The sequence below is a fragment of the Capra hircus genome, unplaced genomic scaffold (assembly GCF_001704415.2).
Source record: "Capra hircus breed San Clemente unplaced genomic scaffold, ASM170441v1, whole genome shotgun sequence".
Classification (NCBI taxonomy): Eukaryota; Metazoa; Chordata; class Mammalia; order Artiodactyla; family Bovidae; genus Capra; species Capra hircus.
The window spans coordinates 7184-35164 of record NW_017218283.1 but is presented as its reverse complement, the minus strand read 5'-3'; the positions used below and the strand labels follow the sequence as shown (position 1 = coordinate 35164).

The 27981-nt window shown below is 66.6% G+C and overlaps 1 protein-coding gene across 1 annotated transcript; it reads right to left on the bottom strand.

The window, feature by feature from the left end:
* Positions 1–656: 656 nt before the first annotated feature.
* On the bottom strand, positions 657–27981 carry LOC106503395 (kinesin-like protein KIF26A; the record flags this gene model as incomplete). Its single annotated transcript, XM_018045641.1, is given in 17 exon segments — positions 657–1890; positions 2047–2197; positions 2671–2696; positions 2699–2875; positions 4089–4527; positions 4529–6931; positions 7484–7646; positions 7974–8115; positions 8233–8392; positions 8582–8844; positions 9064–9157; positions 9902–10114; positions 13797–13912; positions 13915–13985; positions 21028–21194; positions 27546–27656; positions 27658–27981. Coding segments are annotated over 17 exon segments (5202 nt in total), but the record flags the coding sequence as incomplete, so codon positions are not given.

The window sequence follows — 27981 nt, the reverse complement described above, 5'->3', positions numbered from 1 at the left end:
CACACTGGCCGGCTGGGGGGGGCTCCCAGGCATAGCGTCTGCGAGAGGCCTGGCGGGCTGGGAGGGGCCTCCAGGTGCCCGTGTGGGTGCATGGGGTGGGGACACCAAGACGGGACGAGCGCGGCCACCAGGGAGCACCCAGGGCCGCAGGGAGGGGAGGCCTGAGCACAGGAGACGCGGAGAGGGGAGGGTGATGGTGCTGGGTGAGGGGCTCCTGCCGGCTCAGGGGGCCCTGGACCCTGACCCCGTGGAGTGTCCGGGCGTCTGTATTCTGGAAAGGCAGGCGGGGTGCGGAGGCGGGGGGCCAAGGAAGGAGCTTGGGTGTCCCAGAGGGGCTCCTCCTTGCCACTGCCAGGGTTCCCAGCTAACACAGCCTCTGGGAAGGGGCCAGGGACCCACAAAAATTGCTGTTTCCCGTCAGCCCGGGGGCTGGGCTGGGCGACTGCAGACAAAGGGACTGGGCGCAGGCGCAGAGCGCAGGTAGGGGCTGGAGCACCCCGGCTTGCAGCAGGGCCTCCTCTGCATCAGTGCCCTCTTGCCAACGGCTGGTCCCCGCTGTGGGGTTTGTGGGTGGGAGGTGCCCCCGGCAGCCTCCTTGCCCCGCCTCGCCCCAAACCCTCAGAGGACAGCCCACCAGGTGGACTCAGGAGCCTCATGAACAAGGGACACATCTTTTATTCACAAATAAAAACTGCAGCAAGCCTGTTATCTACATGTTTGTACAAAGGTTCAGATGACCCTAGAAAATCCACAACGGTCGGAAAAAAAGAACCCGTCGTGACGGGAACGTCCCGCTCCTGTTAGCAGGCTCATCCCGGTTTGCATTTGGCCTCCCCACCGGAAAGAGCCCGGCCGCAGGGACACCTTCCATAGAAAAGCATAGAAACATAGATCATTTGTCTTCAAGTTCCCACTGCAAATACCGCATCTGTAGGCAAAGTGATACAAAATACAAACCTGACAGCACCTTTACAAAACCCTCACCCCCAACGTGTGTGTGTGTGTGTGTGTGTGTGTGGGTCTGTCTTGTTTTTTTTGCTTGTGGTTTTGGTAAGAATTCCTGCCGTGGAAGAAGGCGCCAGGTGCCTTCGGTTCAGCCCTTGGGTGCTGCCCTCCTGGTGATGTCAGGACAGAGCAGGTCCCGGGGAGGGAGAGTCAGCCACCCACCGCCCAGAAGACCCACCCACTCCAGGCTCGATCCAAGATCAGCAGAGAGAACACACAGGGGGTCTGCAGACCCCTAAGGCCGGCTCTGTCGAGAGGAAACGGCTATGAAGTAACCCTGAACCTAAAGCAGACAGCCTGGCGAGCCCAGGGCCGCTCTGCCGCACGGAATCGCTTAGCTGTACACAAGGCGCAATCTGATCGTCCCCCGGACGGCCACAGGCACCGCCCAGGGGCCGCTGTGTGCTGGTGGCCCGAGTCCTTAGCACCAAACGCAGAAAGGAGAGAAACCCAGTCCAAGGTTAAAGGCACTTGCATCACAGTCCTCCCGAGTCCTGCACACTCGCTCCTCCACCTGCGGGCTCGGCCAGCCCCTCCCGTCCCTCACGCTCCCACACCTCCAAGACCCCCACCCCGCCCCGTCCCGCAAGGGACCCTGCACATCCTCATCCCTCCGACCCCCAGCACATCCTCGCTCCATCCCGAGTTCCATCTTCAAGCCCCCAACGCCGTGTTCCCTCCCCTGGAGGCCCTTGGCCTAGCCTCAGACGTCCACCTCCTGGGGCCCCGGGGCGGCGGCGGGGGCGGCCGCGCTGATGTCGAAGCAGGTGACCATCATGACGTGGGCCTTGCACAGGTTCACGCACTGCTCCAGGGCGGCGGTGGCACGCTCCAGGGCCGCCAGGTACTCGGCCGACTCGGGCTCCAGCCCCGGGTCCACCTCAACTGCGGGGGTCGGGGGGCGCGGAGAGCCGTTCAGGCCGGGGTCCCCAGGGCCGAGGCGTCGCCCCTCCCCCTCCCAACCTCCAGGTCTCCCCCCCGCCCCCTGGGGCTGGGGTGACGTGGCTGAACCGGGGTGCTGGGCGGGGCTGGGAGACTCACACTGCTCCAGCCAGCGGCCGGGCTCCAGCATCAGCCGGCCCTGGGTCTCCGCCAGCTCCCCACGCAGCAGCTCCCGCTTCGCCTGCACCTCCTGCAGCCGCTGCAGCCTGCGCTCGGCCAGCCGCAGCCTGGCACTGACGCACACCGGGCCCTGAGCACGGGGGTGGGGGCATTGGGGCGTCAGGCACGGATGACAGCCTGCTCCCCAGGGGTCTGGCACCCCAGCCTTGACCCAAGCCCCACTCCACCCTCCAGGCCTGGACAGGCGCACGGTGGGGCCTCCGAGGTGGGCAGGGGTTAGGCCCTGCCCCTTCCTCACCGCCCCACTCCCCAGCCCCGTGGGGCTCAGACCACGGGCCCCCAAGGCCACCTGTGCCCACCTGGGACCCAGGCCCAGGGTGAGCGCCGTGGCTGTGGGAAGGCCCCCCACCCAGCGCAATTCCAGGGCACAAGGAGGTAGCCACAGGACCCCCTCCCCTGCCAGGAGCTCAGGACCAGCGGGGCCGTCCTACCTTCTCCAAGTTCTGGGAGGGCTGTGAACGAGAGGGGAAGGTGAGGTCAGCGGGCGGCCGGTCACACCAAGAAGCCCCCCTGCCCTCCCAGCCACACCCCCGCTGCCCCCACCTCCGCTGGGCCCTCTCTGGGGGCAGACGGCGCCGCTGCAGCCGCTCCACGTCGTCAATCTCATACACCTTGATCTCGAAGGGCTCCTTCAGCGTGCCGGCCAGGGGCGGGGGCAGGTCCACCCACTGCCCCGGGAGGCTGGGCTTTCGGCCCAGGGCGGCATTGTCGGGCAGGGGGGCCGGGATCAGCCGTCGCCGCTGCAGACCTGGAACAGACAGCCGGGCGCTGGGCATGCAGAGGCCAGACCCCCAGCCCCCAGCCTGGCCACGGCTCTGATGAGCAGAGCCCACAGGGGCACAATCCTGAAACGCTCAGCCTAGTGCTGCCCAGAAACCCTGACCAACCCTGCCCCACAGAACAGACAGGACTCCAGCTGCCCCAGCACCTCCAGCCTCCCCGCATGGCACAGCCTCAAGGCCACAACCCTTGACCTCTGGCGGTCACCCTTGAACACCCCTAAAGGGCCGCATGGCTTCCTAACTCATAGGCGTCTCTATTCCCACTGCCCCTGGGCAGACCCCGAAGCCAGGCCCACCACGTCCTCCGGGACGCCCCTCTCTACCTCCCCACCAGCCTCCAGCTTTCCCACGACCTCCGTTCAGATCATGCATGCCTCACTCACAATGCCCTGGAAAGCGTCCACCAGTGCCCAGATCCCCCAGCCACACTCGGCCTATGAAACAGCCCACCCTAGCCAGTCCACAGAGATGGGGGTCCAAGGGACGGACACAGGGAGCTCCCAGGCAGCCAGCGGTCTTGGTAGCCCCCCCGTCCTCTCCCAGCCCCGCACGCCTCGTCAGGGTGACCCCGGGGGCCCACCCTCACCAGTTCGCTCCGACAGGACGGGGACCAGCCTGGGGGCAGTGCAGGGGGGCAGAGAACACGTGGGGTGCGTTTACAAACCGCAGAGGGTGGGGCACGCCTATCCCCTCGGCCTACGTCTGAACTTGTCGACGGTGCGGTGACCCATGGACGGAAGGGCAGATGAAACCCAGGAGGGTCTGGGAACGTAGGAACCGAAATACCAGACGCTCATCGCCCTTCCCTCCCCAACGGTGTCACTGTTCATGGAGCAGTATAGCCTGTCTCCCCTCCTGGCCGGTAGGGAGAAGGTATCTGCCCTACTCACACTTCATCCAATCAGCAAACGACCCGCAAGACCCCTATCCCACTCCCTGGATCCTGCGTATAAGCGCGGAGTAAGGACCCCGTTCAGCGTCGGTTCCCCCTTGAGCTGGCCTGCTGTTCTAACAGCGTCTCCCGCTCTAATAAACTTAATTCTTCTTTCATTCCGTCTCACGTCTGGAAATTCTTTCCCAACCCACGCCCAGACCACGAAAAGGGGCTGCCTGCACCTGGGATCCACCAAGGGGGTGCCCGGCAGTCCAGGGTGGCCCGCGGCCGAGCCGGACACCCACCTGTGGCCCTCTTCTTGGGGGACTTGAGGCTGCGGGAGCGGGCGCCCGGGGAGGCGGCCCCGCTGTCGCTCATGGAGTCGGGGGCCGAGGAGGTGCTGCCCGTGGCCTCGCTGTCCCGCAGGACGCTCTCGTAGCCGCTGCTGCCGCCGCTGTGGTAGAAGAGCGCGGTGCGGCCCATGGCGGGCGGCAGCTCCCCACTCAGCACGCTGCTGTTGTCACTGCCGTGGCCGCTGCTATAGCGCTGCGGCCGCCGGGGCGCCGTCACCTTGCTGTACGGCGAGGGCAGCGCCGGGCTGGCAGGCGGCCGCTCCTCCGAAACATTCACGCCGCTATCGTTGCCGCTGTCCGAGTCGGCCGAGCCCCAGGAGGGGCTGCCCCGTCCGCGGGCGCCCCCGGCCGCCAGCTCGTGCACGCGGCTGTGGGTGGCCCGGAACGCCTGCCTTGGTGCCCATGATGGTGCCCCGGCTGGCCTTCACCCCAACACCCGGCGCCGCCCGAGGGGCTGCCCTGGGGCCCGTCACGGGGCCGCAAGGGGCCCTCCCCACCGTGGGGGCCAGAGGCTTCGCCGAAGAGCCCAGAGAGCGGGGCCCGCCGGCCGCTACACTGCGCCCCTTGCTCCCGCTGCTGGGGAGCTTGGGGGCCCCCGCGCCCTTGGCGGGGCTGCTCCTACAGCCAGGTGCGGGCCCGGGCGTGGGACTGGTGGGCGGCACACCCAGCCGGGGCACAGCGCGGGCCAGCCGGCCAGGGGCTTCCCTGGCCTTACTGCTACCGTGGGCCAGGCCCTCGCAGCGCTCCAGAGATCCGTGGGTGGCAGGTCGGCACGCTGTCTCCGCCTTGCCAGTCCGGGCCTTCAGGCTGGACGTGACCCTGGGGATGGAGTGGTCAGCCCGGCCACCAGGCCTGGCCTCCCCGTCCCCTCGAAGGAAGGCAGCAGCCCCGGGCCGAGCCGGGCTCCCAGCCTGCGGAGAGGATGGCCCAGGGCCAGGCTTGTGCTCCAGGCTGGACTTGCGCACAGGGGGCGCTGGGGGGGCCACACCTCCAGGCCTCGCACAGAAGCCCCCCTTGGGAGCTGCGCTCTTCTTGCTGATGGGGGTGGCCTTGGGGCTGCCCAGGCAGGCTGCTGCCTCCCCCGGGGCATCCCCAAAGGACGCAGAGGATGTGCTCACCCCCAGCGTGGTTGCCCCCCTCCGCAGGGGTGGGATCGGGGTCACGACTTCCGGCCTGTGGGCCACCCAGCCCACCTCACAGCCATCCACCACTCTGCGGGCACAAGCCAGTGTTGGGGCTGGGCTGGGGGCCCTGCCAGCTGAAGCCAGGGGTGGCGGGCCACAGTCGTCAGCCCGGAGCAGCCAAGGGTCCTCAAAGAGACCTCCGGGGCCAGGTGGGCCCGCAGCCAGGCGGGGGCCGCCCACGCGACCAGCCGCGGAGGTAGTCCTGGGTGTGCGCGGCAGGCTGGAGTGGAGGGTCTGTGCAGGGGCCGGCCCCCGGGGAGACACGGCAGACTGCTCCCGGGCAGGTCGGCCGGGGGCTGCCACAGCCTCCTCCGCGGGACAAGGACCCCGGGCAGGCCCAAGACTGTCCAGTCTGCCACGCTCTGAGCGCTGAAGGCTGCTGTCCTCCAGGGACCCGCCATCCGGGACGGAGGAGCCTAGCAAGGGGGGCCCTGCCGGCACCTCAGAGCCGACGGGGTCCGGGGGACCTGCTGATGCGGGGCCAAGGCTGTCTGCAGTGCACACGCTGACCTCGCTGCGCCAGGAGCTGCCGGACGAGCTCTGGCTGCCATCTGTCCAGGCCGCCCCGTCCAGGGCCCCGCCAGGGGGTGGTGAGGTGTACGCATCGAACTCGTCATTGATGCTGCTGATGATGCTCACCGGCCTCGAACCCGAGGCCAGGGCCTGCAGGGAGCAGTCACTGCCGAAGCTGGCCAAGCTGGAGGGGCGCCCGGGGCCGGCGAGGCCCCCCAGGGACAGCTCCTCCACCAGTGTGAACACCAGCTCGTCCTCCCCATTCAGCTCCACCGGCTGCTGTAGGGTTACCGTGGTAGTCAGCAGGCCCCGCTCCAGCCGGTGGCCGCGTGCAGGCGGGCAGGGGTGCTCAGCCTGCCTGCTCCTGCCCACGGGGGGCGTCCGTATCCCACCTGCACTGCCGCCCCCGCCAGGCTCCTCAGAGGCCCCGCCAGCTTCCGGTTGCCAAGGCAGGGGTGGGGCCGGGCTGGGCAGCGGCCTCCCGCCTCCGCCCACCGTGGTGTTATCTGGCAGCGTGGGCAGCTCAGGCCTGGTGCTGCCCTCCTCTCTCTGGTCAGCACTGGCCTTGCGGGGCTCCGGGGCACCCTGCTGGGTGTTTGGACCGGGGCTGCCGCGAGGAGTGCTGGCGGCCAGCGGAGCGCCCACAGGCGTCCTGGGGGCCACGGCCTCGAGCGGCGAGGACTTCCTGCCCATTCGGGCTGGGCCGGCCTGGGCCCCAGGGGGGCCCTCAGTGCCAGGAATGCAGCCCAGCCGCTCCTGCAGCTCCGCGAAGGTGCTGCAGCGGAAGTGGTCGGCCTCCCGCGGGCCCGGGGTGGGGCGGGGTCGGCTCAGCGCGGGGATGATGGGCACAAAGTCAGGTGGGCCCTCGCTGTCCGTGAGCTCGCGGTCTGACAGCGCCGTCCCGCCAGGCCCCACGTAGATGACTGTGTCGCAGGACTGCTCGCTGCTTGAGGAGTAGTCGGGGTCGCCAGGCGAGCTGGCGGCCAGGCGGTCGGGGTCCGAGGCCACGCCACGTGGGTGGAAGGGGCGCAGGTGCGGGGGGCGGCGGGCACAGCCTTCCTCACACGAGCTGTCCCCACCGGAGGAGCTGGATGCGTACTGGGGACAGAGCAGGGCCCCCCTGAGCGGCGTCCTGCCTGGCCCTCTCCCTGGCACCCCCAGCCGCACACGCCACACTCAAGGGACAGAAGTGACCGCGCAGCCACCAGACTCATCCCTGCCCGCAGCAAGGTCTCAGGTCCCCAACACAACCGGACCTTCTCAGCAACATCCCAGAAAGCGGCAAGCTGAGCTGCAGGGAGGCGAGGATACGCCCTCAGCACACAGAACGTCAGCTGCAAACCCAGGATTCAGACCCAGGGCCCCGGGCCCCAGGGCACCCCAACTCCATCCTCCGGACCCAGTGAGGGCCCCAGGGCGTGCCCTGCAGGACCAGGCCTGGGAGGGTACAGGCCACAGGGGCCCAGTAGGCTGCCCTGGCCACACGCCTCCCCGGGGCTGGGTGAACAGAGACTAGGCCACCACAGCCCCCAACGTGATCCGCTCCAGTTCTCCTGGGGGCGACCGTGGGCGTGGACCCGGCCTCCTCCTGGGCAGGAGGGGCGCCAGCACCACCGCCATGCAGGAAGGGGCCCAGAAGGCGAAACCAACCTTGACCTTCTTCCTGCGCAGGCGGTGAACACGGGCAGCCAGCTGCATGGTGCTGAGCGTCTCGGCGTGGCGGGCCGGCGCGTCAGACACGTGGGCGATCATGGTGGCGCGGCAGCTGGCGGTGGCCAGGGTCTCCCGCAGCAGTGCAGTGAGCCTGTGCTCCCTGGGGGCCCGGGAGGCGGGGCTCAGAGGCTGAGGGCCTGGGAGGGGTGCTGGGGAACCACTGGGCTTGGGGGCTGCTATGGGGCTGGAGAGAGGGAGGAGGGCCTCTAGCTGGACATGGGCCGTGCCTGGGGCCCCTGGGTCAGGTCTGACACCCACCTCTGTCCCCCGGGCCCTGGGCACCAGGACTCCCTGCCAGCCCTTGGGTAGCAAAGCCGGTCACACAATGAGGAAGAAATGACAGAGGGGTCAGGGACCATGGACACACTGGACACGCCTGACGTGGGCTGGGCCAGTTCCCCAGGCCCACCCAGGAGCCCGCACTTACCTGTAGGGCACGTGCTTGGCTCCGCTGACCAGTGCCAAGATGACGCTGCCCAAGGCTGACAAGGACAGGGATGGGGGGCCCCCGGGGGCCTCTTCACAGCTGCCCAGGTCAATGAGGTGCAGGCGGCTGCGGCCTCCGGACACTGAAACCACAGGGCAGGAGGTGAAGGCTCAGCCCCAGGGCCCCCAGACCCAGGACGCCCAAGGCTGCCCGGGCCGGAGGGCGCCCGACGCCGCGACTCAGGCACGCGGCCACCTACTTCCGCCTCTGCCGCACTTCTCCACGCGGTACTGGTACACGTGCAGCGTGAAGAGCACGTGGGAGCCTCCCCGGGAGTCCTCGCGGGCGGCCAGTGCAGCGTCCAGGTAGAAGGCTGCCTTCTCAGCCGTGGGCGCCCGCAGCTCACTCTGGTTCTGGAGCTGAGGACGGACAGATGGATGGACAGGGGGGTAGGCACCAGAGTGACTCGGGGCGGAGCTGTCCCTATGGCGCCCCAGTAAGTAACCAGCCCGCGGCCCCGCCCCCTCAACCCGCGGCCCCGCCCCCTCAACCCGCAGCCCCGCCTCCACCCCAGCCCGCGGCCCCGCCCCCCGGCATGGTCAGGGTACCTGCGCCCCGCACGCCAGGTCCTCCCGCAGGTACACGCCCGGAGACTGCGTGTCCTGCAGGCTGCCGGAGGCCACCTCGGCCAGCAGGTCCCGCAGGCTCTGGCCCCGGCTGCACACCTCCACGGCTGACACGCGGACGGAGAAGCGGGCGCCCGTCCTCTCCCTGCGCTCGTCCATGAGCCTGAAGAGCCAAGAGATGGCGCAGGGCACAACGCCCAGGCTCTGCGGCGAGCTGTCCCTCCCAATCATGGTGTAGGACTTGCCTGCGGGCCGGCAGATGGGCCCTCAGAGCCAGCAGGGCGGGCAGCCGCATCCCCGGCCCAGCCCAGCAGCCCTCTCTCACCCACTCCATGGGCGCCTGATGTCCAGGCCTGTTGTCTGGGCTTCCTCTCCCACTGCCCATAGGGGTCAGGCCCAGCCCCAGCACCCCGCCCCAGAAACGGCCTCCAGAGACTGCAGAGCGGGTGGTCAGGGGTACTTACCGAGGCTTGCGTGGCCAAAGGAGAAAATGCAGCCGTCAGCCCCTCCCACCACCGACTGGAGCACGTCAGCCACAGTCCCCGAGCAGACCTCGGCCTGTAGGAGGGGCACAGGGTCAGGCCACCACCCCGCCTCCTGCCTCTTCTGTGGCGTCACACACGGACAGTGAGTCCATGAGGTGGCTGGGAGGACACCAGGACCAAGGACACAGAGGTCTCCACGTGGACACACAACACACACGGACCGGACACAGACACACATACACTCGAAGCATGAGCCGACAGACACAGCTGACAGGCACGGTGCACACACACAGAAGTCACAGTGCCACTGTGGCCACACCGGCACACACCACACCACACGCGTGATCACAGTGGGCACACACACCACACCACACGCGTGATCACAGTGGGCACACACCACACTGCACGTGTTCATGGTGGGCACACACCACACTGCACACGTGACCACAGCAGGCACATACCACAGCACACATGTGATCACAGCGGGCACACAAGATACCACACGCGTGATCACGGCAGGCACAGGACACACAGAGGAGCATCCAGGGGAAAACAAGCTCTGCGTGGAAAGCTTCGGAGGGCGGACCCTGGGAACTGGGCCTGAGAAGCAGCCCAGGAGCTGGTGGACACGGGAGGGCGGGGAGGCCAGCAGGGAAGGGGAGACACAGCCGGCCTGCCCAGCCGCACCCAGCCCCCACGCCCGGGCCTCCTCTCATCGTCTCCTGCCCGCCCTGCACGAGAAGGGGTGCAGGTCTGACCATCTCCCATTGTCCTGTGCTGCCAACGCACCCCGCCCAAGGCTGCCCCACCACCTCACCTGCTCCGAGTCCTGGGGGAAGACCGCGTCAAAGGCGAACATCTTGGGGACAGCAGCCGTGGGGGCACGTCTGGGACCCATGCTGCCCGGGGGCCCGGTGGCCGGGTCGTAGAGGGTCACCTGCTTCTTGCGAGTGTCCACCTTCAGGAAGGACGTGGACTCGGCCGAGCGCTGGGCCCCCTGCGCGGGCCAGATCCGCAGCATGACCTTCACCTGGGGAGGCGGGCGGAGCGGGCCTCTGAGCAGCGCTAATTACAGGGCAGGGGCAGCCTCGCGCGAGTCGGGACAGCGGGCCCGGCCGGCACGGGGTCCCTGCCGGAGGAATGCGGCATCCGCGCCCCAGCCTCAGGCGGGAGCACGTCCCACATGAGGTCAGCAAGGCAGGGAGGTGGTGAGGCCTGGCGGGAGGAGCACGCCAGCACGGATCAGGGAGCCCGCGAAGGGGGCCACAGGGAGGAGAGAGGAAGCAGACCCCAGCTGCCCCTGGGGCAGAGAGAGAAGACGAGGACGGGACCCCGAGGACACCCCCTTGACTCGGGGGTCCCCACACCCCCTCGCTGGCCCCGATGCAGAGCCTGGTCCACGGGAGCAAGCCCCGAGACCCAGGCCTTCGAGAGCAGAGTCACCTGTGCAGGCTCCCCCCCAGCTCTGCCAGCTCCCGGGCCTTGCCAGCCATTGTAGTGACCCCTCTCCCCCAGGCCTGCGCAGGCTTGAGAAGGGAGGAAACCCACTCAGAGAGGTCAACTGTCCCACCTGCCTCACACAGCCTGCGAGCGGGTCCCCTGAAATCCCAAACCCCTAATCTGAGGGTGGAGTAAGAAGGGGAGGGGGGGTAGAAGCAAGACCTGGGCCCTCCCGCAGGGGCCCCATCAGAGCCTCAGGAGCGCTCCCGAGCGTGTGTCCTTCCCCAAGCCCCTGCCCCCGCGCCATGGGTAGACAGAGGCTGCCCCTGAGCAAGGCCCTCCCCACACTCCCCGACTCCCGACCTCGGCAGGCTCTGCACACAGCAAGGCGCAGCCCCAGGGAGAGATGGCAGTGGGGTGCGGGGCAGAGGGAGGGCGTGGGCCCCGCCCCATCCCCAGTCTCGGTCCAGCCTCACCTCCTCCAGGGAGCCCTTCCAGCCAGCTCCCAGCCCCAGGCCAGAGGCCTTCAGGGCCCTGAGCACATCCTCCCCGGCTCGCGGCCCAGGGTGGGCAGCGAGAGCCTGGGGAATGAAGGAGGGACAAGCCATGAAGCGGGACCGGCCGACGCCCGCGCTGCCCTTGGGAGAAACGGGCTCTGGTGCTTCTGACCCCAGAGCCGCCGGAGGCCAGACTCACACCCAGGACCAGGCAGGACCCAGAGGCAAGCCCGTAGGCACAAGGACCGGGAGGAAGAGGGCAGGTTGATCCAGGAGGAGACAGGGATTCTGAGGTCAGGGGTCAGGGGAGATGGTGGGGAGACCGAGGCCGGGGTGACAGGGTGGGACAGTGGACAGAGTGAGACAGGCTCAGCTGAGCTCAGGGGCCAGCAGGCCGCCCGGCAGCCTCTGCCACTGTGTGTCCCCCAAACCCTAAACAGATGCAGAGCTCGCCCGTGCTGCTCATCTGCCTTCACGCCCAGCTTCCAGAGCTGGACCCCGAGCCCCAAGGCCCCCAAGCGAACAGAAGCCTGGGGGCGGGGGGGGTCCAGAAACAAGATGAGAGAGCCCAGAGTAAGCTGCACTGCAGACACCCCAAAACCTGCACGCAGGACCCAGGCCTCAGGCCGAGAGGGGCCCAGAGCTGCCGGGCGAGCCACCCCGGGTGAGCCCCCCACCCCCAGGAGAAAGCACTACACCCCGGCTTCCGCAGGGGGACACAGGCCTCCACTGAAACCTCCGATTTCTCCACCACAGTGTAAATCAAATTACCAGGCTCATCTCAGAGCCAGTATTTTTCACGGATTTAATTGTAAGTGACAGATACATAACGCCGGCAAAATTGGTTTACCGTGGGTAGGGTAGTTCGCGCGAGGCGCCACCGACACCCCTTCGGCACGTGGCAAATTGACATGCAAACCGCTCTGCTAAGGAGAGGCGGTCCTGGGGGAGACGCGGGCAGAAATACTCTTCTACTGAGCGCCTCCAACCCGGGCTCCATTAGGCGAGAATCGATTCTTTTATTCCCTGACGACATGAACAAAACTATTTCATTTCCAAACGCCGCTGCCAAGCAGACGAGAATGTGCACTTCCCAGTAATTTTTGGCAATTTTTTTTCAGTGTGAACTCCAGGCCACTTCAGGAGCCAAATGGTTTCTGCAGATTGGAGCATGTTCCCGGCGGGGAAAAGCCTGACTGGGCTGCCCCGCTGGGGTTCCCACCCCCATGCCAGCCCCAAGGCCAGGTCCTGGTCTGTGAGGGCCTTTCATTACCAGGGGAAATGACAGAGTCTCCCCGCGAGACAAGCACATCTCCCCCTAAATGTTCAGCTATTGCAAAGCACCCGCTGAGTAGCTGCCAGGTAGGGAACAAATACATTTTGCATAAAAACGGGCTTCCACTCCTAAGAGGGGGCCCTGGGCGGGCGTGGGGGGAGGGACCGTCTTCTGTAATTCCGCACGATGATGAATTATCTTAAGTGGCACATTAATGTCAAGAATCGAGCGTAATCTAACTTCTTTTCTCTGACAATATTAAATGCCTTTCAGGAGGCATTTCTGACTATGTGATATTCGTGCAAATAACATCATCCAGGGAGGCAGGGAGGGGGGCCTGGTGGGGGAGGGGAGTGGAGAGAGGGCTAGGACAGTGGCCACGGGCTTCCTGCCTCCGGGGATGGGGGTCTGCCAGTGTGGGGGGCCCCTGCCCTGGAATACTTGGGGGGGCTGGTCCCCCCAGGGGAGGGGGAGGTCTGTGCATCCCAAGTAACACAGGGCAGCAGCGAGAAAGCCAGGTCTGTGCCTCCAGCCGCCCAGCCCCACCAGGATGGGCCCAGGGCCCAGGATCCAGTGACAGGCCCAGGTTAGAGCCAGGCCCAGAGTGTTTAGAGCCGCTCCCCGACGGCCAGTTCCCTCTCCAGACCCAGAGCAGAAACCCCCTGGGGTGCGACCTAGGCAGCAGGATGGACTGAGCCCAGGGGTGTGCGTCCAGGGGGTGTGGGCCTCTGGGGACTGCAGAGGCCGGGCCCAGGGCCTGGGTGGGAGGCTCAGAGGGGGCCGAAGGGGTCCATCCTCAGGGTCAGGGTCCCGCCCTCCCCCCGCGGCCCTCCGCGGCTTGGGCTCCCCGCCTGCAACGGCACAGAGCCCCCTGCACTGAGGATGGAGCCCTCACACAGCCTGACCCAGGCCTGGGGGCAGTCATGAGCAGCCCAGGCAGGGCCCGGACGGAAACCGTCTCAGCAGAAGGGACAGGAGCTGACAGCTGACCAGCTGTGACAGGCAAGGGCCTTCACACTGCGGGCCTGGCCCCTGAACCCGGGAGCGTTCCCACTCAGCTGAGCACCCTGCAACCCACCCCCAGTTATCGTGTCAGGATACGGCAGGACTTTGCCCGGACTCTGGCGAGCCGAGGGGCCCCAGCTGTGCCCCCGCCCTGCCTGAGAGACAAGGTGCGGGGGTTCCTGGAGTCGGACCCCACCCCTCAGTCCCAGGAAGCCCTGGTCGCCCCACCCAACTCTGAGAGTGGCCGGTGCTCCAGGGACCCCCCACCCATTTCCCATATCGCCCCCATCCCCAGTCCCCCAGGCTCCCCACTGCCGTCTGGAGTGTCCAGGCAGCCCCGGCCTCAGTCAGCCCATCTGGACATGGAGCCCCCTGGTCCAGCCCCAGAGAAGGCAGCAGGGTCCCTCACCACCTGCTCTCCCCACCCAGCTCGTGCCCAGACACCCCAACCTCATCCCACCCCTGGGTCACCGCCGACTCAGGGTAGGGCCTACCTTTCCAACACTGCTGGGGTTGTCCTTGGCCTTGGAGGTGGCCCTGAGCAGGCAAGGGGGTGCAGGGGGCGGCCACAGTTGCAGGACCCCGCTGAAGTCCGTGGGGTAGGTGGAGGCCCGGCGCGGGCGGGGGGCGGCGGTGGGGGGGGTTTCTTGCGCTTGGAGGCCAGGGTGAGCTTCTGGGCGGCCCTAGGGGGAACAAGGGGGCAGGACGCTCAGCGCTGCCCTGACGCCTGCCCCGCCCTGCGAGCAGCTGCTCGGCCTGCACTTCATTTCCCACCAGCCACGCAGAGGCCCCCGGGGCTGCGGGCAGCCATGTGCAGCCCCTGGCAGCTCGGCCCGTTCAGGCCGGGCGACCTGGCCCGGGCAGACGCGGGACCCTGCACCCTGCACCAAGCGCATCCTTTTTTTTCCATCATCCTCCCCCAACGCAGCCACTGGGCTCCGTCACTCACAGGCTCTGTGACCGCACCTGGTGCCTCAGTCTCCCCATCTCTAACATGGGAGGGCATGACCCCCCCACAGGGGCCCTCGTGAGTGGCCCTGATGATCTAATGTGTTCAAGGTGACACCAGGCAACAGAGGAAGCGTGCACCCCCGGCCTCCATCAGCCACCCGCCTCCCCTGCACTGCCCCCGCCTCCATCAGCCACCCCCACCCGCCTCCCCAGCACCCCCCACCTCCCACCGAAAGGGACGGGAGGCCAGGGCGTGTCCAGGCTCAGAGCTGAAGAACTCGCCCAGCCCAGCTCCCCGGCCTGCTCCTTCCACACACACCCTCCTCGTCCCACAGCCCCAGCCCCAGTCCCCCCGCCATCAGCCTCCAAAGGTCCCGACAGGAGGCCCCACACCACGGGCAGCACGCCCCGCAGTCAGCCTCCCAGTCGGTGGAGCTACTAGCGTTTTGCTTAACTCCTCTCATCTTTAATAGGAGTTGTCTTTTAAGAGACCCCAGGGACAGCTTTCCTCCTAGTGCGGTGTCATCCAGGAAAATAAAAGTAATCTACAGTGCGTGGCGGCTCCTTGATAGCGTGGTGGGGCGGCCGGTGCGCTCGGGGCAGGGAGGGCCGGGGTGTGTGAGCGGGCCAGCATCCTCAGCCAGGGAGGGCCGAGGCTTCTCCAGCCACGAGCAGACGTAGCCCCGGTTTCCACTAGAGCCCGTGTGTCCTAAACCTGAAGCCTCCTGGACAGCGGAGTCCCGCATCCCCCTCCCACCGCCCCCGCCCCACACACGCATCACACCCGGGACAGGATGGAGGCTGAGTGTCCGCAGGCTCAGGGCGTCCGTAGGCTCAAGGCGAGAAGCCAGAGGACTCAGAAGGCAGGACGAGGCTGCATGGAACTGCAGCACAACCGTCCGGGGAGGCGGCTGGACTGAGCCGGGTGGGGGCCGGAGGCACCGGGCAGGGAGCCCGTCCAGCTCAGCCCTCGGGGCTCCTCCCGCCCCACCCCCTCCCCAGCCCAGCCTGCTGCCCTGGACCCCACCACCCTGAGTGAGGCCACAGCTCCCCACCCACTGCCCCGAAGGGAAGACGCGACCCCCTGACCCAGAGGCGTGCAGTGCAGCGGGCATCCCTGCCCCAGGCCCTGCCCGGGCACAATCAGGGCAGGTGGGCTGGCCCCCAGCCTGCCTGGACAGGACACGGGGACACAGATGATCACCCGTGGGGTCGGCTCGCCTCTGCGTGGGCACCGGGGCCCCACGGCCTGGACGTCAGGGAAGGGCATCACGAGGACTGCCCAGAACCAGCCTGCCCGGGGGGCTCTGGGTCTGGTCATCTATCAGGGTGGCCAGATAGATCAGCAGATGGCCACAGCCAAGGCGAGTCCCCCGCCCCGCCACAGCTAGCTCTCTGCTCCTCCGAGAACAAGCCGGGCCCCCTCCTCCAAGGCCAGAGGGACATCCAGAACCCGCACCCCAGAGGTTCGAGGGCTCGTGGAGACCAGGAGGACGGGTGAGGTGCTGGGGAGGCCGGACGCCATCTGGCAGTGGAGCTCATGAGCAGCGGGCAGGGCTCGGCCTGCCGGGGCACCTGCCCCCTCGGTGACCCTCTCGGGAGCCCAGGTTCCGGCACGGGCCTCACTCAGCCCTGCCCCGACACCTCCATAGCTCCGGCAGTGCCCCGGGAGGTGTCCTTCCCCACTGGACACGCCCAGGTCTCACCACTGGACAGACACTGGGCCCTCAACCGTCTACGGCCCCACCAGTCCCGGGAGGCTGGAACGTCCCTGGCCAGGGCCTCTGCCTTGTGGTCCGACCGAACTCAGGTGCCCCCTCCTCCCTGCCTGCCCTGGGTCAGCCCCCGCAGGGCAAGGAGCCAAGAGGCTGCGCCCCAGCCTGCCGGCCCTCCAGGTCTCCGCTCCTACAGGCTCAGCTCACCGGGGGTGACTCAGAGCGCCCCAGGACAGCACGCTCCCTTTGATGAAATCCAGGGCCCTTCACACCCGGGACAAGCCTGTCAGCCACTGGGGACTGCGTCTCAGCTCACGCGACCCAGGGTGGGTGGGGGGGGCATCTCTGCAGGGGCCAGCCTGCCAGGGGCACAGACCTGGTTTCTGGGCAGGGGCGATGGGGGAGGATATGCCACACTCAGGACCACAAACACCCACTGCCCTGCTGGGGAGCGGTAGGCAAGGGGGGCTCAAGGCGGGACCCACGGTGGCCGTGTGGGTACCTCTCCGAGGTCCGGTTGTGAAGGGAAGACTTCCTGCACCCACAGTTCTCATCCTCAGAGGACACCTCCCCCAGGAAGCCTGCCCTGATGCCCCCACACTTGGCTTCCCCAAACCCTGTGCCTCCTGCTACATGGGAACTCCGCTCTGCCCTGAGCTTACATGGCTGTGCCCACCCCGAGGTGGCTCTGCAGGGCAGGTGTTGGCCCAGGCCTAGGACCCAGGGGAAGCTGAGGATGGGGCCATGAGGGCAGGGGTGAGAGAACGGGTGAGGGGGGAGGGGGAGGGGGAGGGGGAGGGGGAGGGAGGGTCCCAGCCCTCCAAGCATCGCCCTGAGCCCCCAGCCCTCTCACTGAATCCCAGAGCCCTTTCCAAGGCTCGCAGGCCCTGCTCGCTGATTCATGTGAACAGAAAGGAAAATATTTGCCTTTTTATAAAGAAAAATTGCCTCTTCCAAACAAGAAGGTAATTTCACAGGCAGTTGGCCTTGACAGTGAGGCCTTTACTCACCCCGAGGAGACACAGGGCCTGTTTGGATGTGAGTGGGGCCTCAAGTTACAGCTTCGACCGGCCCGGTCACCGGCGCCGGGCGCAAGGCGGGGGGTGGATGGCGCCGGTCTATAGGAGTGGAGGAACGGGCCACTGCCCGCCGCATCCGGTCCTCCTGCTTCGGCACCCCCGGGACGCCTGATCCGGAAGACCAGCGTGGCCGGCGGGCCTCCGCAGATGGCGATGGCGCTAGCGGCCGCAGTCAGCATCTGTCGCTGCTGCAGGTGCCGTGGGCGGCTCAAGAGGACTGGCTCAACATGCGGAGGTCCCCCGAGGCCTGGCGCTGTGCTCTGAGGCCTGGCGGGCGCCAGCCAGCATGCTGCTGTACCCGCTCTCTTGGCGCCCGGTGCCGGCATCTCTGCCCGGTGGCGCGCCCTGCTTCAGGCCGGTGGCTTCACCCTGGAGGCTCCAGGCTCCTCGCAGCCCTGGCGGGTGAGGGACACCTCTCCTCGAGCCCTGACTGGATCCGCGGGGCCTTCATCGGCGGCATCCCATCCCACCCCGGCCCCTGCCGGTAACCAACCATGACATCCTGTGGCCTGGCCGTCCGGCCAGTACACGGGGAGGGCGCACCCTGAGGCTGGCAGTGGAGGGGTGGGGGGTGCGTGGAGCGCTCGCTCGGTAGGAGCCCACCACTTGCCCGGCTGCGCGGAGGGGGCTCAGGCCGCGCGTGTCCTCATGCCGTTGGCTGAGCCTTGGTTGTCTCAGGAGGCTGCTAGTGGTGTATGGCGTGACGCACTTCCGCTATCTCCAAGCACTTCTGCAGGCTTGTGCCAGGCGGTTGCATGGGTCTTGGGACGGTGAGCAGCCTTTCTACGTGCAACCAGCATCCACCACCGAGGAAGGCGCCTGCTCAGCAGGGAGGCGTGGTCGTCTCGTGCACGCGTGGGGAGCTCACGCTCGGCACCTGGGTGCTGCGTGACGGAGCTGGTGCGGGAAGGACATTACAACAGACTGTGGGGGCGTGTCTAACCAAGGGGAGCGAGAGGTAAGAGGGCGGCGACGCGTGCTGCTAGGGAAAGGTAATCACAGAGCCCGGCGCTCATAGTTGGCGGGTGGCTCCAGTGCCGCTCGCTTGCTGCATTGGCCTGGGCGGTCCCTGGGGTGCTGTGCTCCTGTGCGTTGCGGGCTCCCCGGGGGTGCTGGCCAGTGCGGGGCTAGTGGGGGCGGTGCTGCTGTTTTGCTCGGGCTTGCTGCTCCTGGTTTTTTTCCCACGGGTTCTCCTCTGCTGTTCCCCTCCTCCTCGCCCTCCGCGGTGCCTCCCAAGTCGGACAAGCTGGCCATCCGGGCCCAGTGGGGCGTGCAGGGGCAGGCCCTCATGCGTCGCCGCTCCCGTGTCTCCCCACTCAGTCTCCCTCCTCCGTCTCTCCTAACTCCGTCCGCGCGCGTTTGTCTCCCGAGCAGCATCAGCGCGCTGCTGGTTCCTTTCTCCGTGCGTGCCGTCTGCCTATCCGCCGTGTGGGTCACCAGGGTGCGCGTGGGATTGTGCGCGCGTGGGGTACGCGATCGCTCATCTTTCGGCTGCCTTGTGGATTCGACTCACGGACAGCCGAGGTCTAGTGTGCCGGCCCCCAGGGGGTGGCTCAGGGACCCTGAACCTGTGCCACGCCTATTCTGCTCCATGGGCAGCGCTAGCTCATCCAGGTTCCCCTATTGGACAACGCTCCTACGTTCCCGTTACGCCGGCGCGCTCTGCGCTCTGGCCTTACAGTGCCCAAGGAAGCCTCTGTGTATCTACGTCTCCCGCGTGGCTCTTCAAGAGACTGACATGTCCCGCTGCCGTCGTTTCTTCTACGAAGTGGGTTCCACCGCATGTGCCGCATTGAACGCTCGAAGGGCCCAAGCTTGTATCGGGGTCTGTTTCGGGGCTGCTTCCTCGCTCGAGGCTTGTCGCCCCGGGGCCCAGTGACGCGTCACAGAACGTGCCTTCGGTTCGTTCCTGAGGCACCCCTGCCGGGGGTCAGGAGCTCCTCACCTCCGCGGGGACTCCGGACAAGCACCTCCCCGACACAGAACAAAGGGGGGCACGTAAAACTGAGACCACCCCTCTCAGGCCAACAATGAAGCACCCACAGCCCCACGGGCAGAGGGCCTCGGGACCAAATCAGGTGTGAGCCCGGGGCAGTGTTCCCAGCTGCAACACCACCCCCAGACTGGGCCCACGACCTCAGGAAGCTGCTGTGAGCAGGGGTGTCCCACAGGCTGGCAGTAAGGACAGCCGGCAGTGCCCCACAGCCCCACCGCCTTCCTTCTACGTTTTGTTCTATGGTAACGTCCCAAGGTCAGCGGAGGCAGCCTCACTCGCTGGACGACAAAAGGAGCGCCCATCCCACAGGCCCTGGGTCGCTAAGAGCCAGGGCAGCTTTGGACTCCCAGGACTGGCCTTCTCCCCAGGGGCCTCAGGCTGGCAATCCTCCAGCAAGCGCGGCCTGGCAGGGCATGACCACTGCCCAAAGGCCGGGGCCAGAGACTGCAGAGACCACCAGGGCCGGACCCCCAGGCGTCCAGATCGGCCCTCTGTCCCCTCCACGGGCTCCTGGGCCCACAAGGCAGGCCTCCTTACCCATCCCGCCTTTTACAGGCAGATCAAGGCTCTATGTGTACAGGGCGGGCATGTGCCCACGTGGTCGCCTGTACGCGGGACCTTTTCCATGTTCCGGCGCCGCTTCTCCCCCCGGCTAATTCACCTCCCCTCTCTTCATTCGGTCTACCGGCGTGCTGGTGGGCACTGGTGATGGGCTCTGTTTCTGAGCGCAAGACAGCTGGATGGGCGCGGCTCACTGCGCCCCTTTTCAGAGCACCTGGGTGGCTCGGGGTTTTTTCTTGTTGTTTTCGTTTTTGTGTCTTTGTTACTCCCAAGCGCATCTCAGGACGAGGACAATCGGATCAAGCCACGTGCCCACGATGGCACATCGGGCTGTAGCCTGATGCATCGCTGATGTGTAAGGAAGAAATCTTGGCTTTACCTGGATGGTTCCGAATATGTGGAGCCACAGAAATCTCCATTGTGAATCCACAGCCCAAAAACGAGAGCCAGCGCTTCGAGAGCAGCTTAGGGGACCAATTCGTCCCTCTGGACCGTGAGTGTAAGGTTGGGGCTCAGCCTGAGTCCTGCATCACCTACGAAATAGGGCAAATGATGGAAAAGGTTAAGTGCTAGGGAACGAAGTAAAATCTGCGCACTGCCCACAAAAGTAGGGGCACAAAGAAGGGGATTGGGGTAGAAGTGACACTGCGGGGACAGGCATCATGAACTCATAGCACATCATACCATTTGGGGACGCCAAATTCAGAGTTATGCGGCCACCACTCAAGGTTCAGCTGACCGCCACGCAGAGGGCGGCTTTTTTGTAGGACATTTCTACAAGAGCATGCGCACCACTAAGTTGAGAGCGCAGTGCCCGAGGAATCGCACCCCACTCAGGGGTAAAAGTTGTAAAGGAATTTGCATCGAGGGCAACTCTCCCCAGGAGCATTCCCTCGTTTCCAGCCTCGACCTCCCACACCTTCCGCGCCAAGGGCCCAGAAGGGATAGCTCAGTCTTTCGTGAGGATCGCCAGTTTCGGCGCCCTCGTGTCGCGCCTTAGCTGCAGGGCCCAGCTGCCCGAGGCAAATCTGCCTGCCCCTGCCTCCGTCCATTTGCCACGTCTACAATGTCAGTTCCCTGTCCCTGGCTGGCGGCACAGCCGCAAGGACCGCGGCTGGACACTACCACCGGCCACGGCGAGGTCACTGTGAGTCCTGTGTTTCAGCGGTTCCGTGCGGCCGCCTGATGGATCCCAGCGAAGCGTCACCTGTTTGATGATTGAATCAAGGAACGCCAAGGCCACAGAGAAACAGAGGCCTAGGAGGCTAAGGCACAGAGCCACCAGAGGCCAGAGGGCGACCTGCCCGAGACCAGCCCCTGGGAGGGGTGGAGACTGCGTGGAGCCCTGCCCTTGGCTGCACCCCACACCGGGTGAGAGGCCTCCGGACGTGCGGTTGACACAGTGCCCCCCTGGAGGACGTACCTGAGGAAGAAGGAGGCTGCAGCTGATGGGCCCGTGGAGCCCCGTGGGGGGGCGCCCGGGGCAGGCGTGACCAGGCCCCACGTCTTCGACGCGCCATCAGAGCCCGCGGGAGGGGGCCCGTCCCGGACCGTGTCCGCCACCGCCACGGCGGCCACTGCTGCTTCAGCCTGGAGGGAAGGAGGAGCCGGTGTGAGGCTCGGGCGCCTGCCCCGTGACAGGGAGCCAGGGGCAGACCCCCGGCCCCCGGAGACCAGCATGCTCCCTGGACCCCACGTACACAGGACCGCTCAGGGCCCAGTGGAGGAGAGGTGGGCACAGGTGCCCCCCACCCAGCCTGACTCCCCCTCAACTTCAAGCTCCAGAATCACAGGGACCACGCGGTCAGGTAGATGGACAGGGACCCGCTGTCACCCCCGGGTCGGCCAGCTGGGGGCACCCAGAGGCACGCTTAGAGAAGAAAGCACAATAAATATTTGTCAGGGGCACTAATTGCCCCGTGTATGATAATGTATGATCTTCCCATCATCTGAAATACCACTCTGGCATTTCCAACTAATTAGCTAAAATAAATTCCAGAAAGGGAGACAGCCTCATAACACAGCACAAATGTAATTAACCGCTCCCCAGGACGGCGCTGGCCAACTGGAGACCCGGCCACCATATATTACATTTATGCACACGTGTTGGGCGCTGGACCCCCAGCAGGACCTGGCCTCAGAGGGTGGGTGGACAGAGACCCCTGGCATGGGAGGGAAGCGGCCTGCCTCAGCCCGGCCACTCCAGCCCCAGCCCCTTCCCAAGGGCCCCAGCCTCCAGGGCGCCCCAGGCACCAAGGCCAGGTCCCTGGGGCTCCTGGCTACACTTGGCCCAGAGTGCGATCACAACCGTCGTCCGAGGCGTCCTCTCTGCTCGGCCTGGCAGAGGTCAGGGTCTATCTGGTGACCCTGCGGGTGAGGCGCCCAGGTAGCAGCCACACTCTAGAGGGCCCAGCGTCCTCGGGGTCTCCCAAGTGACACGGCAACAGGCCAAGGTGACATTTCAGCAGAATAAGCCCCCACAGGCCTCAGGAGGAACGGCCCAGCAGGAAGTCCAGCCGCCTCTCCGCAGGACACCTCTCACCACCGGTGGAGGGTCTCACCACCATCCCCAGCCCACGGTCAGCACCAGCTCCCAACATATCCCCTGGGACACAGCAAAACCACTTCTGCAAAGGAAGTTCCAAGGGAGCCCCAGAGCTTGGGCTGGAAGGAAGCCCAGCACCCGACCCTCACCCCCACAGCACCAGCAGCTTCCCCAAGGCTGCAAGGACAGGTCCCAACCTGGAACGGCCCAGGCCCCGTGCTGGGGCACCGTGCCCTGCATCTGCCTACAGGGCAGGAACTCCTATGCATCCCTTAGAACCCAACACAGCCAGCCCTCTCCTTCTCTAGGACACTCCCTGTCCCACAGCCCTGAGACCTCCCCTGCTTCTCCCGGTCTACCCAGGGCTGCCCGCTCACAGAGAAACCGGGCCATGCTCAGCTACTCAGTACTGCACTCCCCTAGCACACCCCCAGCTTGCAAAAGCACCTGGTCCACGCCAGAAACCCAGAGGAGGCCTCTGCCTGCCTGGTCCCCTCCACGTCCCCGGTACCCTGCCCGGCACACAGGAGCTGTTCAATACTCCTGCCCTCCAGGAGCGCACAGCCTGGCACGAGGCACGCAGGGCCCACAGCCAGGAGGTGAGCCCTGTGCCCCAGGGGAGGAGGCCGCAGGCACAGAGGGGTACCCGCTCCCGGGGAACATTCCCAAGAAGCGGTCAGCCAGGCCCAAACCTGGGCCACTGGGTACTGTTTCTCCTCCTCCAAACGATGCTGGGGCTCAAGGCAAATGAGTGACAAGGGGCACCCGAGGCCTGGGCACAGCCTGGCGCCCTGCAGCCCCCCAGGGCTCCATGCAGCACGTCCTGGCCTCAAATGCCAGTCTCCTTCAGGGGGGCTCTCTCTCTCTCGCCCCCCAGGGCCCCATGCAGCACGTCCTGCCTCAAATGCCAGCCCCTTCTGCCACCTGACAGACGCGTTCCGCACGACAGCCCTAAACTCTTCTGTTGAGCAGAGGGGCGGAGGACCGGACTGATGTTAAAAGCTGCGGCATCGCTAGGGCCTGGGCCGAGTCTGGCTGGGGGCCCCCTGCGAGCAGCACAGAGCGGGGGCTCCCGAGGCTCAGCCCCCACTGCACCCTGCCTCCCGCTCCATCCAGCAGCCCAGGCCCACCCAGCCACGCTGCCCCGCACAACCACCTGGACAGCGGCCACGGCCCCCAAGGACCCCTCCACTCACCCCCGTGGGGCCTGAGCCAGCCCACCTCCCACGCCTGCATCGGTGCCTCCAGCCAGAACGTCGGGCCCCACGGGCAATGGTGCAGGCCACGCGGCATGCCTGCAGCCAGCTGGGCCCCACACTGACCTGTCAGGGGTCCCGCACGCGCCGCGGCTCCGCCGGCCGGTGAGCTGCCGACACCCGGCTCCGGCCACCGGGAGGCCGCTGCCAGTTCCTGCCGGAAGCAGAGCCCGGACGCGCCAAAAGAAGCCAGGAGGGCAGGGGAGGGCGGCGGGGAGGGCGGAGGGGAAGACCACACACGCACACACAGGGACAGGAGACAGGGGGCCGGGGCGGGCGGGCGGCCGAACAGAAAGCGTGATGGAGGCGCCAGGGCAGCAACGAAAGAAAAGCATGAAGAGAGGAGAGCGTGAGGGGGGCCCGCCGTCTGGGGAGGCCCCCACAGGAGGCCCCCGTCTCTGCGGGGTGCCCGCCACTGGGCACCGGGGTTCCACCAAGCACCGTTTGGGAAACACCAAGTTAACCCACTCCTCAGGTGCCCTCTGGGCCTGAACTCCACATCGGTGAGATCGGGGCCCAGGAAAGACAGCGCTCCCCAGGGCCCTCAGGGGCTTTTTTGTGCCGAAAGGTGGGGAGAGCAGAGGAAGGGGCGTCCACGGGGCACAGAGCTGCGCCTGGCCCTGCAGGGTGCAGGCGGCCTGCGCTGGGCACCGGGGCCCCCCTCAGAGCCCTGCCTGGTCTCCCTGGGGCCCCAGGCTCAGACTGTCCCTCCCCCACGTCACAGAAGCAGCCTTACGTGGAAGTGCAGGGGCGTCTAGCCCAAACACTACTCCTCGGGTGGGTAAACTGAGGCTCAGGGGGCACCGGTGACATTGGCCAGGTCAAAGCTCCCCCAACCCCACACCGTCCCCACCACATCCCCAAGGACAGGTGGGTACCCCTCAGGGACCCGGCCAGGGCTCACAGGAAGTAGGGGCGGCAAGCCGGCTGGCACAGGGGCGGCAGGAGCCAGGTCCCCAAGCCAGGGCCAGCCCACCTCCACGGACAGAAGGAAATCCTCGCTCCACCAGCAATGACCTCACCTCCCACTCAGAGCAGCACCTCCTCCAGGAAGCCCTCCATCCTCCCTGTAGCGCCTGTACTGCTCCAGGCCCCGTGGCTGACTGCGAACCCTCTGCTCCAAGTCCTCTTCCCCGGGACCTGGGGTGGGGCCTGGCCCATGTCTACAAGACTACGGAGGGTTCACAAAGACTCCCTGGCAGGGAACGGAGGTGGCAGCACCTTTCACCGTGTTACTCAGCCGCACCCTCAGTGGCCCCAGGCTATGCTACCTCTAGCCGACTTGCGGGGTCAGGAGGCCAAAGCCACAATCTCCAGGCATCTGGCTGCAAAGGGACCGCAGGTGTCCTGTGAACACCTGACGGGACCCTGCGCTCCTTGGGGAGACCCCACGGTTCACAGCTATGTCCCCATGCAGCCGGCCGGGGCAGAGCACCTGGGGGAGGGTGGTGGCCCACGAGCACCTCCAACCCCCAGGACAGCAAAGCTGCTGGAAAGTGACTGCCCGACTGTCCCCTTGGGCAGCCCCTGCCACCAGGAATCATCACAGGACACTTTCCAGGAGGTGGATGACCTGGACAGGGCCGAGTTCTGCGCTGCAGACGGGAGTGTGGGCTGCAGTCGCGATCACAGCGTGGCTGGCCAACACCGGGCCCTCTAGACGGCCACATGCACAGAAGAACCCCCGGCAGTCCACAGGGCAGGCACCCAGAACACGCCAGACCCTCACTGCCCACCTGGCCAGCCCAGACCCACATCCTCCTGGAGACAGTCACGCCCGGGGTTGGGGTTGGGGGGTTGTGGCTGATGGGCCGTGGCCGGGATTCACAGCACATCCCTCCAGAAGTGTTTAATTCTACAGCCTAACACGCAGTGTTTTAACACTCCAGGGCCACCTCTAACGATCAATGCCCGGGTTCAGGGGAAATTACCTCATCTGAGTCCTAAAGTTCTATTTATGGTTCTAATAATCTCTCTATCGATCGCCAGGACTGTTGTCTAATTATAAATCCATTCCCACCCACCCTGAACGAATCAATGCACACACAAAGCCAAGAGCGAGCCTTAAACACTCACGTTTTACGACGTGCAGGCCGCCAGGAGGGCTGCCCAGCCAGAGCCCAGCGACCATCCCCCACCCCTGGCACCAGGCACAGAGAGGCAAACAGACCGCCAACGGGGCTGTGCCAACCCACCTTCTCCCACCACCAGCTCACACCTGCCTCTGCCTCCTGGGGGTCTCTCTCTACCTGCAAGACTGCGCTCAGCTCCCTCCCAGGATAAGGAGCCCCCTGGCTGCTCTCTCACACCTCTGGCGGGGCCCACCATCTCTGACACTTACCCCACGCCAGCTCAATACCACCTCCTCCAGGAAGCCGCCCAGCTCTCTGGAGCTCTCGCGGCACATTCCTCCCGGGCAGCCCTGCTCTCGGCCGGGAGACACCACAGGGTGCACAGCAGAGGCTGCCTCCCTCTCCCTGGTCTCGCCCCAGGCCTCAGCAAATGGAGGAGTCAGACGCAGCGAGGCCACACCCCGCGTGCACCGTCGCACCAGCCAAAGGCTAGTTCAGAACCAGAAGCTCTTCCTGGAAGCCCCCTGTGCCCCAAGCTACCAAGGGCCAGGGAGGGCCCCAGGACAGGGCAGCCTCAGACAGACTGGCCCCAGCAGCGAGTGCCCAGGGGCCCGCTCCCAGCTCGGGCAGGATCTCATCAAAGGCCACAGTGAAGGCAGCAACGTCCAGTCAGCACAGCTCAGCGCCTTCAGAGGGGCCAGCCAGCCCAGAGGTGGGGCCGGCAGGGGTCTGCCCTGCAGCAGGGGCTGTGTGGGACTTGGTCCCAAGAGCTGGGGGCCTTTTCCAGGGCCTCCACCCCCCACAGCCCCTCAGGGGACACAGGGGCCCCAGGAGGTGTCTATTTCAGAGACACCCACTGGCAAGGCGGCACAGACGGTGCACTCGGGCAACTGGGAAGCCCCCGTCCACTTCCGACCTGACCTCCTACCCCCGGGGCTCCACGGGTCGGGCAGAGACACAGCCGCAAACACCCGTGCGGGCCTGGCCTGACCACCCTCAGCGCTGTCTCCTGATGAGGCCTGCAGGCCTCCACATGGACCCTGCCCTCCGCTGGGAGGGCTCGTCCTACTTTGTCCGCTTTACAAGGGTCTATTGGGCCCTGGGTCTCAGCCCCCAGCTGAGTAGCTGGTGCAGCTGAGGCACCTCCACCCCATCATGAAGCAGCGAGCCCTCTGGGGAAAGACCCTCCCAGCCCTCAGCTGGCCCCGTGTACCACCAAATCCAAACCAACCCCCCAGCATCCCAGGAAACCCCTGTCCTACAACCCATCCTCTCCTGCCCACCCCCCCCCCGTCCTGGTACCCCTCCTCCTAGATGGGAAACTGGGGGTCATGGAGACACTGGGGAAAGACTCCCACCAGCACAGCCCTGTGACCCATGGGGGTGAGGACCCAGCTCCACCCTCCAGAGTTGGGGTCTCCTCAGACCTTGGGGGCCCCCCTGAGCACACGCGGTCCCCCTGGTGCCCAGAGCTGGTTCCACGAGGCCATTCCACGGCTGTGGGTGACAATCAGGCGACCCCAGGAGGGGGGCCCTGGAGAGTGAGGGGCAGGGGCGCATCCCAGAGTCAGGGGACGCCAGGAAGAGAGAGGCCAGGCCCCAGGTCAGCCCCCCTGACACTCCTGGTCCTGGCATCTGTCCACGGGGCAGGTGTGTCCCCAGGGAGGCCTGTGCTCCAAGCAGCACAGGCCTGGACAGGGCAGGACCAGCGGAGATGTGGGATGGCAGCCTGACCTCCTCCCAGGAGCCTGCAGGCCCTTCTGCCAAGCCCAGCGCCACGGGGGGGGGGGGGGCGGGTCTCAGAGTGACTGGACCACCTCAGCCATGCACTGCGTGGGGCAGGAGCGAGGCTCCAGGGGATGGGAGAGGGCCCTGCCCACGTGACCTTGCCTGCACACCTGACGCGTGCCGTGGGAAGGTCTGGGGCCTCCCCCAACACGCACAGCCCCCCTGCCCTCGCAGAAACCACACTGGGGGGCTCTATTCGCACCTGGGCACTCAGCCCGGTGGAGTCCAGCCCTGACCGGTGTCCCGGGAGCCCCCAGCCCACCGGACGCAGGGCACTCACCAGGCACGTTGGCGGCAGGAAGCTGTTGACCCTGGAGACGCTCCACACGCCCTCCAGGCACTGCTGGGCCTGGATGGTGACTGTGCTCAGGGCCCCGCCCAGGCCGGCGGGCCGCCACCGACACCTGGACACTGGGCCCGGACGGCCAGGCCGGCCCCTTCCTCCTGTCGGGCCCCGCCCGGCCGGACTGCCTCCCCGTGGGGCCCGCCAGCGCCGGTCCATCCCTCAGGCTGGGGGCAGTGTTGGGGCCGGGTGGCGCGAGGCTGGGGCCTCCGTGGGGGGCGTCGGGGTCCTCGCGGCTGGCGGGTGCCTGGAGCAGCTGCAGGGCCTCCCGCGTGAGTTGGGTCAGGCGCGTGGCACAGACATCACAGCGGCGCTCAGCCTCTGGGCGACACGCAGGCAGCTTATCCAGAAGCAGAGCCGAGAGGCAGGGGTC